We start from the raw sequence: 14,055 nt of genomic DNA, 5'->3' as shown, positions 1-14,055 counted from the left end.
TTTGGTCTTTTTGAGACAGGGTCTCCCTGTAGACCCAGCTGGCCTGAACCTCACTATGTAGACCAGGCTGGCCTTGAACTCACAGAGATCCACCTGCTTCTACCTCCTGAGTGCTGGGATTAAAAGGGCGCACCACCACACCGGGCCGAAATGTCTGCGATTTAAACAAGAAAAAATTTATTTTCACACAGTACTTCATGCAATAGGAGGCTGCAGTGATGGCCCCAGAGTCAGGAACATGGGTTCTCATACTATCTTCATGTTCATGATATGGCTAATTTCTGCTTTCAGATCATTGCTCCAGGATCCACCAGCATGTCTTCCTTTAGAAAGGGGAGAGGAGATGGAGACTATACTGTGCCTTTAAATTTTTTTTTTTATTATTTTATGTGTATGAATGTATTGTCTGAATGTGTGTAAGTGTACCTGAGTCATGCAATGCCCATGGAGGTCAGAAGAGGGTGTCAAATCTCCTGGAACTGGAGTTATGAATGGTCGTTAGCTGCCATGTGGGTGCTGGGAATCAAACCTGGGTCCTCTGTAAGAGCAGTCAGTTTTCTTAACCCCTAAGCCATCTCGCCAGCTCTTTTTGAGATAGGGTCTTACTAGGTAGCACAGGCTGGCCTCCAGTTCATGCTGGGATTATAGGCCTGCACCACCGCACACAACAGCATCCCTTTTTAAAATTTTGATTTATTTATTTTTGTGACAGGGTCTCATTCTGTAGCCCATGCTTGCCTGGAACTCACTATTCCAGGTTGGCCTCTAACTTTCATGATCTTCCTCCCTCAGCCCCACTGACTGCTGGGATTACAGAAGTGAGTCACTGTACCAGGCTCATCCCTTTTTAATGGCTCAGCCCTCTCACATCATAGGCCTTGCTTTAGTCTAAGGCCACAGCTTGTCATTTGGGAGTCTGGAAACTGCAGCTGTAGGTGGGTAGCCATGTGTCCACATAAAGACAGGAGCTCTCTTATGAAATGAGTGGAGATTGGAGACTAAGTAGCTCCTGTAACAGGTCCGTTTCACAAAGGAACCTCTGAAAAAACAAAACCAGGACCTAAAGGAAACTAATCCAAAGAATAAAAGTGGTGAGGGACGAGAGGGGGTAGGGGGCTAAGAAAGAAAAGGGAAGTGAATTCAACCTCAGGTACCTTAGTGAGAAATCTCGTGAAACAGTTTTCCATTTTGTCACTTAAGTTCCCACTTCACTGAAAATTTGTCACTTCTCTGCTGTCCCCAAACCTCTTGCATTTTTGGTACTTACCATGCTATAGCCTAGCTCTGTGACTCTTTCAAGGTGGCTGTGGTGTTTGAGAGCTCATCCAGATACAGAAGTGTTTACCCTTGAGATTTGCTCTAAAAATGAAGAATTAAAAGGGCGGTGGACGCTATGATTGGCTAGTCGGAGTGCTCTGCCAGCGTCTGTCTTTCCCACTCGAGGTCAGCAGCAGCCACCCGAGGGGAGGCTCCAGGTTTCGGCTCCTCCAGGTCCTAGCGCCGGGCGCATTCTCCCCAGGCGGGTCCCGGGCGGGTTCCTCTGCGGGACTAGTTCTTCCTCCCCAACCCTCTCGGTCGGGGGCGGGACTTAGGGTCGGCGGCTCCTGATTGGCCACATCATGGGCGCTCCCCTTCTCCGCCTCTCTGGCTGGGTGAGAGGTCAACGCCGAGCCCGACTGCCTGGGCGACAATGGCCGGACTGTGGGTCGGGACTGTGTCTCTGGTCGCGGCCAGGTGGCGAGGTCGGCGGCCCTTGCAGCAGCTGCTGTGGACCCTGCAGGTGAGCGGTGCTGGGGCTCGCGTGGGCCTGTGCTGCCCAGGTTCCCTGGCGCCTGGCGCGGCGTGTTCCGGCCACCCCCGAGGACCCGGCTCTGGCGGGCTGAGCCGGCCCTTACCCTTCACGCCCGCAAGGCGCCGGACCGAGGCATCCCTCCGAGGTAGAGGCCTAAGCCCGCTGCTCTGCCCTGCCGGCTCCCTGCTTGGAGATGGCCTTCGGGGAGGATTCCTGTGCCTTGCGGTGCTGACTTGGCTCGTAGCTTTCTAGAGAGAGTTTCTAGGAGTCCCTACAGTTAGCTTGCTCTCTTGCACAGGATTGCTATGTAAATAGGGCTGTGAGTTTGTCTTAACTTTGAAAGTGCAGTGCTAAGTCAGGATTGCTGAGTTCACGTGTGACTCGAAAGCTTGTTTAGAGTGTATGACACCACTGAGATGGAATAGCAGTCTTCCAAACTTATTTTTCTTTTCTAGGTAGAGGTTAGTCAGATTGCAAGCATATTTCACCACTGTTCACCCTAGGGTGTCATAGTGACAACTTGACCTGACAGTTGGAGTGTTGGTATATTGTAACTTGCAGGTAGTGACTACACAACTTTTAAAATAGACTTTTAAAAGTCACTTGAGCAAATTTCTTAGAATGAAGTTCCCTTAAAATCGTTTAATGGCTGGGTCAGTGTGCTTGTTAGACTTCCCTTTTCTTTTTTAAAATTAAAATCCTTTAGCCAGGTGTAGTGTACACCTGTAATCAAGGCATCGGAGAGACTGACCTGGGAGGATTGTGAGTTCAAGGCCAGCTTAGACTATATAGCAAGGCCCTGCCTCAAATCCCTTTTTTCCCCCTAAAAGGAAAAAAAAATTAAAAAATTAGAAAATTGCTACATAATTTGGTTTATGGTCACTGAACTTTAGAATCCGAGGCACTTTAGAAATGATCTGCCCATCCTATTCTTTTTAGGGAAATGGAACAGGCCCAGGTGGACTGTGTGAGAGCTGCAAGCTCAGAATGCTGGCTTGCTGGTTTGTGTTGTCTCCACAGCTTTTGTTCTTTAATCTTTTCATTCTGTAATCATTGAATCTGTGTTTGCACTAGTAAAAGACTCTGACACATTTACTTAAGAAACGGCGTTATTGGGAAAGCTGGTCATACAAATGGGACTTTGCATATTTATTGGGTTTTTGTTGTTATAGTTGTTGGTTTTGAGACAGGGTCTCATGTACCCTAGGTTGGCCTCTACCTGATTCTCCTACCTTCCAAAGTGCTGTGATTATAGGCATGCACTATCACACCTGTATATCGGATGTGTATTTTTTCGGATATCTTAAAAACAAATCTTTATTGAATACCTCCAGTGTTCTAGCAGTAGAGGGTGAATATAGTTCTCAGTTTCTTACAAAAGTTAGTCTAGTAGTGAGAGACAGATAAGTTTAAAATGCTGCCGAGGAGAGGTACTTGTGCTAGGATAAAATAAGATGATTTGACCAAGTCAAGAATCTTTTGAACATATCTATACCTTAGGTAACTTTTCTTAATTAATTTATTTAATCCTCATAATAGGCATATGATCCCCCATTTATAGAAGAGGGTCCAAGTATTATGCAACTTGCTTAAAGCCATAGAACTAGTAAGTGACAGATTTAGAATTTAGAAACTGTGGCTCCCCTCCCTCCCTGGGAATCAAACTCTGGGCCTGGTATATCTGAGGCATGGCTGCACCACTGATCTATACCTCCAGCTTCCAGAGACAGCCAGTACTCTTATTTGTATTATACTACTTAAATTAAATAGCATTTTTTTGGAAGGCAAGATTCAGACAAGAGCCAGTGATATAGCTCCGTGGGTAAAGGCATGGGTGACCTGGGTTCATACCCAGAACCTACACAAACATGGAAGGAGAGAACCAACTCCACAAACAAACAAACAAGGAAAAAAAAACCCAACCCCCCCCAAAACAAATCTCCTATCTCTATGCATGTGCACATACATTTCTCTCTCACACACACAAATAATAAAGAATTAAATTCATACATGTTTTGAAGGACAAGGTAACTTTTTTCTGTGCAAAGAAAAAAACCAGAGTGTTGGAAGAGAACAGTTTGTGCAAGGGTCCTGTGGCCAGAGGAAACAGCAAATCTGAGAAAAGCCCCTGGAGGCTCTGATGCAGACCCTAGATGGTGCTGGAGAGGTTGGCAGGTATCAGACCATGGTGGTTGATCCTGTTATAGTTGGTAGCTCTCTTGAAATAGTGGTAAATTTTTTGAGTTGGAGGTAGATGAATGATACTCATTGTGGGAATGACTTTTACGATATGGACATGCACGATATGTACAAATAACTTTTACCTAACCTTGCAACCAAAAATCTAATCTCATCATAGCTAGTTTATAATGTTGGCAAACTTGGTGTGCTCCTCCTGTAACCTGGGCATATGGCCTTAATCTTATGACACTTTTGTCATCGACCCAAAACAAAGTGTGAGTGTGGGTGTATTTTTCACATATTCATTGGAGGCAATGAAGATTATTCCATTTGTGTTGCAAACCACATGGATTACATTAATAATGTCTCTTTGTTGTTCTGTGTATGGTATTCTAGGTCAGTAGGAATCAGAAAGGGACAAATTCTTCTCTAAGAGTCCCTCTAATACTTTTGCTTCCACATTTCACATTGGATATTACCATTTCAATAAAGAAACAGCCCTTTGTGCAGGATCATAGTTCCAAGAGAATTCTGAAGGAACATGGTCTCAGCAGTTCAGGTCTGCTCTTGTCGTAAAATGAATGCTAAGAGTCAGGCTGTTTTATTCAAGCATAATTGTAGCACAACACTGATATTTCAGACTTGGGCTACTGTAAAAGGCGTTATAATTTGTTGCCATCTACTGACTTATGTATTATATATGCTTTCTTTTAAAAATATTTTATTTTTATTATTTTTTATGTGTATGCGTGTTTTGCTTGTGTGTACATAAGTGCACCTGTGTTGTGCGATGCCCATGGAGGTCAGAGGAAGGCATCAATCCTCTGGAACTGGAGTTACTGGACAGTTGTTAGCAGCTATGTGGGTGCTGAGAACTGAACCTGGGTCCTCTTGAAGAAGAGCCAATGCTGAGCCATCTCTCCGGCCCGAGCTTTCCTTTTTATGTATGTGTTTGTGTGTATGCATGTTATATATGTGTGCACGTGTGTGCGCACATATGTGTGAACATGTGAAGGCCAGAGGTCAACATTGGGTGCCAGAGGTCAACATTGGGTGTCTTCATCAGTCACTCCACACCTTATTTTTTGAGACAGGATCTCTCACTGAACCTTGCTCTCATTGATCGAGCAAACCTGGCTGGCCAGCAGGCCTTAGGATCCTCTTGTCTCTGCCTTCGCAGAACTGAGATTACAACTATGCCTGTTTTTTTAAGGGGTCCTAGGTGGATCAAATTCAGATCCTCAGGTTTACATGGCAAGCACTTTACTGAGTGAGCTTTCTCCCTAGGCTTGTGTTATTTATTTTTTTTAACTTAAAAATTTATTTATTTATTTAGTGTGTGCATGTCTGTGTGTAGACAACTTAAGTGAGTCAGTTCTCTCTTTCTACAATGTGGGTCCTGGTGATCTAATGCAGGTCTTCAGCCTCTGTAGCCAGTGTCTGTATCTGCTGAGCTATCTTACTGGCCACTTTGGCCAGGTGTGTCTTTAATCCCAGCATTTGAGAGGCAGAGACAGGAGGATCTGTCTGAGATCAAGGCTAACCTGATCTATATAACAAGTTCCAGGCCAGTTAGGCTACAGGGAAACTTTGTCTTAAAAACAAAAGCCAAATAAAATCCTTACTGGCCCCCTTCTTTGCTTCTTTCTGAGTGAGACAGGCTGACTTTGAGCTCTCTGTGTAGCTGAGGATGACCTTGCATTTCTGACCTTCCTGCCTCTACCTCCTGAATGCTGGGATTACAGGTGTACTTCCCTACTCCAGATTTTACATGGTGTTGGAGATTGAATCCAGGGCTTCATACATGCTAGGCAGACCCTCTATCACATGAGCTACATCTTCAGACTCAGATTTTAGCTTTCATTTCTTATCTCCTGTTTTCTTTTAATGTGCTGGTGGAGACGGCTTCTCATCTTTTTTTGTGATTTTTGCACCCTGTCATAATAGATACTGAATGTGAATTACTGCTGTGCTTGTGCCAGAGAAGCATCCTCCTTTAAAATGGGAAGCATTTCTGAAGTTCATTGCCATTTCAGGGGAACTTGGGCTGCTCCTTCCTTCTTTCTAGGTCTCCTTTCTGTGAACTTGGACTATACCAAGTCTATTTGAAGTGAAACCTTTTGCAGATTTTTACTCCCTCCCATCTGGCTCTACTTCCTTTTGGTTGGATGGAAAGCAGACAGTTAATTCTAGACAAGTCTAGGGAATTCAGACCATTAAATATTTTATTTATTATTTTATTTTATATGTATGACTGTATTGCCTGCATGTATGTGAGTTCGTCCGTGTCATGCAGTGCCCATGGAGGTCAGAAGAGGGTGTTGGATTCCCTGGAACTGGAGTTATGAATGGTTGTTAGCTGCCATCTGGGTCCTGGGATTCGAACCCTGGTCTTCGGCAAGAGTAGCCACTTTTCTTAACCACTGAGCCTTCTCTCTAGCCCCTCAGGCTCTCAGACCATTTTTAAAGCCAGGTTAACAGGTCTGCTTAGTTTCAGGATGTATATGTGTCAGCAGCTGTGTGTTGGACATTGCTCCACACTGCTGCCTGAAGCCCGAGGACTTTATCTTCTCAGGTAAAGTTGGATTTTTGACTTTGCTACAGAAACGAATTTCAGACTGGACTACTATGAAGCAGAGTTGGAGTTTATTAAAAGACATTTAACAGATAGATTTAAGCATGGGAGTTAAGAGAAAGAGAGGCCCTGGAAGAAAGTAATACATGCCTGAGAACAAAGATGTGGGCTTCTTAAGGGAAAGTTGCAGTTAAGTGTCATTACAGCACTCATATATAATGTTTTGATGACTTCTGAAGTTATAAAGCAAAGGGTTACCAAGGAACCTGAATGGAACCTTACAGTGGCTCCTGTGTATTAGATAGGATTACAGCTGATAAGGTACAACCATAAATCACTAGGGTTGTAGTAATAGGTTTCCCCATAGGGCCTATGGCCCTTCCTACCCTTTTTGAATTCTCTGTATGAAGAGTATTCTCTCCATTTTGGCAGTCTTCTTCAGGCAGATGTGGTTAGCTGCACTAGAATTCGTGGTTCTCAATTGGCAAGAGGCTTCAACCAGACTCCAGGGGTAGGGGCTCCCTCCCTCCCTCATGTCCACATACTTTTCCTTGTATTTCTATCCTGCCACATGTGGAGTTCACCTTTTAGTCTACCTTGTTTTATATACCAACTTCTAAAACATATTCTGTTTAAAACTTGTTTCTTTTAGCTATATTTGGTGGCTAGAGGTAGTTAGTTTTATGGTAATTGCGGTAGTTCATTGAGTTTTTATATGGTTTCATTCCCCTTCCTCCAAACAAAGTCTCATGAAGCCTAGGCTGACCTCAAATTCTCACTGTAGCTAAATATGACCTTGAACTTCTGATCCCTTTGTCTTCACAAAGGAAGTGCTGAGATGTCAGGCGTGTGCTACCAGGTCTAGTTTATGAAGTGCTGGGGATTGAACCTATGGCCTTGAACATGCTGGGCAAGCTCTCTGCCAACTGGGCTATAGCCCCAACCCTTCACATATTGTGTTATCAATGTAACAACTGGGTCAAAAGTCCCAATTTTACACAAGAGGAAACAAAGCTTAAGCAATAAGGGCTTGGCTGGCTGAGGTAGAATTTGAATCTTGGACAATATGAGTCCAGAACCTTGCTTTTGCAGTTATAATTAGTCATCTAAAGTCTCATTGTGTGGTGCAGTCACAAAGTTTGAATACTTAAGCTACACGTCCTTGGAATTTGTAGTTTGCTTCTAATTGTTAGACATGGAAAAGAAAGCTTAAACATAGATAAGTGCTTTGGAATTACTCAGGTAAATCTAACATTTTGATAAATTTCTAACAATTCAGTTTAGAAAAACAATCTTGTAAGATTATTACAGAAACCAATTTCTAGTGTAGTATAATATTTATAGGTATTTGTACATTTAGGCATTTACTCTTTGGATCTCAGTCTATTCTTTTTCATATTTTTTTGATTTATGTGTATGGTGTTTTGTGAGCATGTATCTAAATGTACCTGTTAGCACAATGCCTGGAGAGGTCAGAAGAGAGTGTTGGATCCCCTGGAACTGGAGTTACAGATGGTTGTTAATCACCATGTTGGGGCAGGGAATCAAACCCTGGTCCTTTGCAACCCCTGAGCCATCTCTCCAAGCCCTCTTTTTGTTCTTAAGTTTGGAACAGAGGTAAAAAGTGCAACAGCTAGGGGCTGTTTAAAAAAATATGGTAAGTGGGAGAAAAGGGATGACAAGGATATGAAAGGAAAATTGGAAAGAAAATATTTTTAGCTATAACTTCAGGGTTTTGCCTTTGGTATCTGCAGTTGCATGTCTGCAAGTGTGTAGTGCATAGTTAACTCTTTCCCACTGACACATACCTGAGAAAAACAAAGATGTGGTTTATTTTGGCTCACAGTTTTAGATGGCTCATCCCATGGTTATCTGCGTGGGTTGCTGTGGGCCTCAGGCAAGGCTCATATGCCTCTAGTGACTGTCCTCTGACCAGGTCTTGTCTCTGAATGTTTCCACCCATTGTTCCAATATTGGTTTTTCCAATAGAACCATCAAATTATGACTCCATCAGTGGAATCAGAACTCTCATGATCCAGTCACTCCAAAAAGTCCCACCTTTGAACATTGCTGCACTGGGGACCAAGTCTTCGGTTCCTAAGCCTTTGGGGCACATTTTAGACCCAATCTATAATATAAGAAAAGAACATTCAAGAAGTAATTTTCATTCATCCATCCATCCGTCCATCCGTCCTTCCATCCATCCATCCATCCATCCATCCATCCATCCAGAGATGTACCAATCTCTGCACTCAAAGAAGATTTAATAGTATTTGTGAAGCATCTTCTGTGTCATAGGCACTGTGATATACACAAAACAAAAACATACCCTCACTGCGTCCTATGTTCAGAGAGGTCAAAGAATAAAAAAAAAAAAAAAAAAAAAGAAGATTGATGAAAGAATTTGGGAATTTCATTGGTCTTGAGGAATAATAATTTCAGTAGCATGATTAAATGGCATTTTTGAAAATACTGCTTTTGCTTTGAGGATGCTGTAATAGTTGAAACAAAAATATGTGTTTGAAAGACAAGGGTATTACATGATTTTAAAACAGTTTCTTAATTTTATTTTTTATTTAAAAATATTTATTGTTTTTATTTTATGTGTATGAGTATATTGCCTGCATGTGTGTAAGTGCACCTGAGTTGTACAATGCTGGCGGAGGTCAGAAGTGGGCGTCTGATCCCCTGGAACTGGGATGTTGGGAACTGAACCTGGGTCCTCTGTAAGAGCAGCCAGTGTTCTTAGCCTCTCATCCATCTCTCTAGCTTCCCTCTACCCCCCAGTTTCTTAATTAAATGTCTATTGACAAGTTGTCTTTTTTTTAAAGAACCCAAAATTGTGATGAGATCAATATATTTGGATCAAAATATAAGTGAATTAAAAAAAATGTTGGAGAATACAGTGTGACATTTACTACGTGCTTAAACAGAAACAGCTGAATCTTGCCATCTATTTTTAAGGGAAGAACAGACCTGAACTGCTGAGAACCTGGTCTTTCAGAATTCTCTTGGAACCATGCTCCCATAACAAAGGGCTCCTTTTTTATTGACACAGTATATCCAGCATGAAATAGGGAAGGAAAAGTGGAGCTGTCCTATTAGCTATGTCCCCTTAACTCCTATTGACCCAGGACACACACAGCCATAAATAGACATTATCAATATAATTCTTGTTGTTTGCAGCACAAATGGGATAATCACTGCATACATACCCACATTCATACATTGTTTTTGTGTCAGGGCAAGGAAGGGTCATGAAGGATTAAGGTCATATGCCCAGGTCACAAGAGGAGCACAGGGCTCAGTGAGCTTGTCTATATTATAAACAAGCTAGGATAAGATTAACTTTTTGATTGCAAGGTTAAAAAAGTCATCTATCCAGAGCATGTCCATTTTGTAAAAGTCATTACCACAGTACAGTCTTGTAAGTCTAGCTGGGAAAGGCACCTGATATGGCTTTCCTGTGTCATACTCTCTTCAGCATGCTTCATTCAGGAAATGGATTCCTATAGCTACTATTCAGATTATGAAAACTTGATGGCTTAGAACAACAGAAATTCATTCTGTGATAGTTCTGGAAGGTAGAAGTCTGAAATAAAAGTATTAGCAGAACCATGATCCTTCTGGAAGCTCTAGGGAGAGTCCTTTCTTGCCTTTGAGATTCTCATATCTCCAGGCTTTCTTTGGCTTGTGATGCCATCATTCGAATTTCTGTCTCTTCCTTGTGTTTTTTTTTGTCTTTTATAAGAACACTTAACATTGGATTTGAGGCTATGGGCAGGATCCAGCATGATCTCATTTCTGGATCCTAAACTGAGATATCTACAGAGATTCATTTTCACAGATTCTAGTATGTGGGCATCCATCATTCTGGGGGCTGCCATTCACCCCACTTGCATTTACTGTGTGGCAGACTGTTTAGTATTGGGGATATGGGGAATGCTTTTTTTTTTTTGCCTTCATTGTAGTTATATTTAGGTAGAGAATGCTGATGGTGTTCACACAAATAGGTTCAGAGTGACATGTGTTTTTAAGTACTATTAGTAAGAAAGATAGAGCTGTTAGTTACAGTCTCATCTCTGTGACCAAATACCTGATGGAAACAGCTGCCTGGAACTTCTGCTGCTGTGATTTTCCCACTAGAATGGACTGTACCCTTGAACCTTACTGAGCCACAGTAAACCCTTTCTTAAGTTGCTTTTGCCAGATATTTTGCCGTAGAAATAAAAAAAGTAACTAGTACAGATGCTAAAACAGAAACAGAACAAAAACACAAGAAAGAAAGGTTAGCAAGGTCAAACAGAGCATGGAAAGAGCCCATCACCTGAGTTAATTGTCCTGTGTTGAGAGTAGTTTTGGGTATAGCAGTGTGGGTGGGGTTGGACACTGCCTTATTTAGCTCTTCACAATCCAGGGTTATTCTCCACGAGCCATCTGGCTACTTGGCTGTCACACCTAGTTGTTGAAAGGGCTTTGGCTGGGTGATTAACTTCTCATTTTGGCCAATCACTCATGACCTCCTTTACGGTTTGCACCCTTAAGCAAAAGTCTCTTTCATCATTTTCCCATGAACCATTCTGTCTCCATATCCATACACTGCTGTCCATTTTCCCTGGTGCTTTTGGGGACTTCCATGAATTAAGGTCTACTTGGCTTCAGTATCTATTGAAATTCAAGTATTTTGCACATTAATAGGGGACCAACAAATCATGGGGCCTTACTTGCTGGCAAGAGGGGCTGCCTGCTATTGGATAGGCTGGTGATTCCCTCCTCACATCCACAGCAGGAGTATAGTAGAGATCATCTGCTTTTCTCTGTTGTTTATTCCTTCAGTGAACTGTTGCTCAGGCCTGGAAACCTTCCAGAGGCTCACAAATGTGGCATTTGACTTTTTGTCAAAAATTTCCCCTAGGAAATCTGACTTGACACAAATTCTGCCATATTTGCTCTCAAGTGACCCAGACTGGCCCCTTTGTGTGCTTTTCCCCTTTGTCATCCTCAGAAATGCTTTGGCATTTTCTGAACCTGGTTTACATGCTGGTCTAAATCATTCGGAGAGGTCAGAGCTGCTTTCAGCTCATTCTTTCCCTCCTCACTGTTTGATTCTTCCCATAGGTTCCAAGTTTTTCAATTCCAGGAGGGCTCTTTAGCACAGATCTAATTTGTACTCTTTTCTTTATATTCTCTTAAAAAAAAAAATAGCAAGCCAGTGTCTCCATCTTACCCTCCCTTTTATCCAGTTAACCTGCCAGATGATAAGTGAGCACAGAGGGTACTGTCCACATGTCCTTTTCTTGTAGTTCTCCCTTATGCAGGCAAATTCCTCTTTGTAAGACCATCACAGCCTTAGTTGTATGTCTTTCTACCCTTAGTGGGGGCCATGCATTTATCACCACAGCAAGGAGGTATGTCATGCCATACCATAAGGAGACCTGGCCACCCTGGAATTCCCCCCCTGAATACTCAACTTTGAGACATTGACCTGGATGTCTGTTTGGATGTCAAGTGATGGGACTTTTTCTTGGGAGACATTAAAAATTGTTCTTCCCATACAGGGCACTGACAGACCAAAGAAGAGATGCCATCCAAGTCCAACTTGGTGGACCAATGAGTTTATTAAGGGTACTTACTAGAGCATGAGTGACTTAAAAGTACCTACACTACCTAGAGGTCCCACCCCACTCAGTTATTCTTGTATAATCTCTGGGAGAGGTGGGTTATGATGGATTTCATGAATTCTTCTTGAGGGTCTCATGAGCTTCTGAGCCTCCCCTTCCCTGATGGAATCAAATAAAAGCCCCCCCCGCCCCAGATCAAAGTGGATTCAAACCAAGTCCCCCAGGCAAAAGAAAGTACAAGGAAGTAAAATGAAAAATAATTCTAACTGCTGAGAAAGAACTAACCTTTTCATGCTCCTTGCACAAGCTGGAAATCACCCGAAACTTCCCCCCTCCCACTGCTGCCGGCCCCCTCCAACTGCTGCTGGTTTTGGTTTGTGGTTTTTGCCTTTAAAAATAGCCTGTAAACTGAGCTCAGGGCTGCTGCTGCTCTCTCTCCGTGTGAGGCAGGAGCCCATCTGCGCAAACGATTAAATCCTCTTGCTTGTTGCATCTCCTGGTCTGAGGACTGAGTTATTGGGGTGCAGCCTCCCATGGACGTTGGGTACCCCAGCCTGGGGGTCCTACATTTGGGGGCCCATCCGGGATTCCGTTGCCCCCAGACAGGACAGACGTCTTGTTGTTTGTCTTGGTCTCAATGTCTGTCAGTTATTTCCTGTTCTGGGAATGTTCCGTCTGAACATTTGTGCCTGTACAGGACCTGTAAGTCTGTATTCTGGGAATCAGCGGGAGTGGCAGACGTGCCCAGGGACCCCTGATTCCAACACTCTGATCTTTATGACCACAGTGGTCTGGAGTGGGGAGGACAGCGTAGCTTTCCTCTCCCCGGGAGAAGAAGGGAGATTGGCTTGGCTACTCCCCTCCCAGTCTGTACTTTCAGTTTTGAGTCAAAAGGCGCGCTGAGGATTTTTTTTGTGTTTGTTTGTCTGTGTTTGTACTTGAGAATCCTGAAGGTAAAAGTGGTGAGTGTAGTGTGTGTCTGGATGTAAGAAGGACCGGTCCATATGAATGTGATTTCATGCGGTGTGTGTGCGTGCTTGATAGTGTGTTAATATCTTGAAAGGGCAAGGTTTGGTTTTGTATTTTTTTTTTTTTTCTCTACGCTCTCTATTTCAAGCCTTCCCTGCCTTTTTCTCTTTCCTTTCATTCTTGGTCCAAGCCTTCGTGAGGGACCGTTAAAGGCGAAAGAGCAACTGAGATTTTCTGGTCAGGGCCACTCCCTGATGTAAGCCAAAGGCTCTTAGCCCTCTTAGTGGACCCCGACTGCCCGCATGGGTGGAGACAGGACCCCTCTGTCTGTAGCTTCTTTTTCTCCTTCTCTCTCGCCACTAAGAAAGCCCCGCGGGCACGGGTCGAGCAAATAAAAGCCATAGGGCGCTCGCCGCTAAAAGACTCCCATGGAAGGATAAGGGGGTCCCAGACGTGAATCCCAGATAAATTCACATCCCCTGCAGAAGAAAAACTGGGCAACGATAGGAACTCGTCCACAAGCACACTCACTGGTCATTATTGTTTGGAGTGGCATCTACCTCTCTCTCTCTCTCTCTTTCTCTCCCCCCTTTTCTTCTCCACCATGGGTCACTCGCTAGCTACCCCTTTAACCTTAACTCTGGAACACTGGAAAGAAGTTGTAGAACAGGCCCATAACTTATCACTGGAAATCCAAAAGAAGAAGTGGCAGAGTCTCTGTTCCTCTGTATGGCCCTCTTTTGAGAAAGGATGGCCAAGGGATGGGACTTTTGACCTTGCTACTATCTTGCAGGTTAAGGAATACATTTTCCACCCAGGACCACACGGATATCCGGACCAATTGGCCTACATAGTCACCTGGGAAGATTTGGCCCAGAACCCCACATCCTGGGCACGGCTGTTCCTACCTCCTAGGG

General features: G+C 43.5%; 1 protein-coding gene across 1 annotated transcript in view; it reads left to right on the top strand.

Annotated features, from left to right (window-relative positions):
- Positions 1-1,653: 1,653 nt before the first annotated feature.
- The window catches only part of Pcca (propionyl-CoA carboxylase subunit alpha), a 448,536-nt gene continuing 436,134 nt past the window's right edge, over positions 1,654-14,055 (top strand). The window contains exon 1 of the mRNA XM_008832725.3: positions 1,654-1,780. Within this exon, the coding sequence (XP_008830947.1) occupies positions 1,691-1,780 (90 nt within the window). The 5' untranslated portion in view covers positions 1,654-1,690. The remainder of the gene's footprint in view (positions 1,781-14,055) is intronic.

The sequence above is a fragment of the Nannospalax galili genome, unplaced genomic scaffold (assembly GCF_000622305.1).
Source record: "Nannospalax galili isolate Female #2095 unplaced genomic scaffold, S.galili_v1.0 scaffold1316, whole genome shotgun sequence".
NCBI classification, from domain to species: Eukaryota; Metazoa; Chordata; class Mammalia; order Rodentia; family Spalacidae; genus Nannospalax; species Nannospalax galili.
This window is presented reverse-complemented; position numbering and strand designations above follow the sequence as displayed.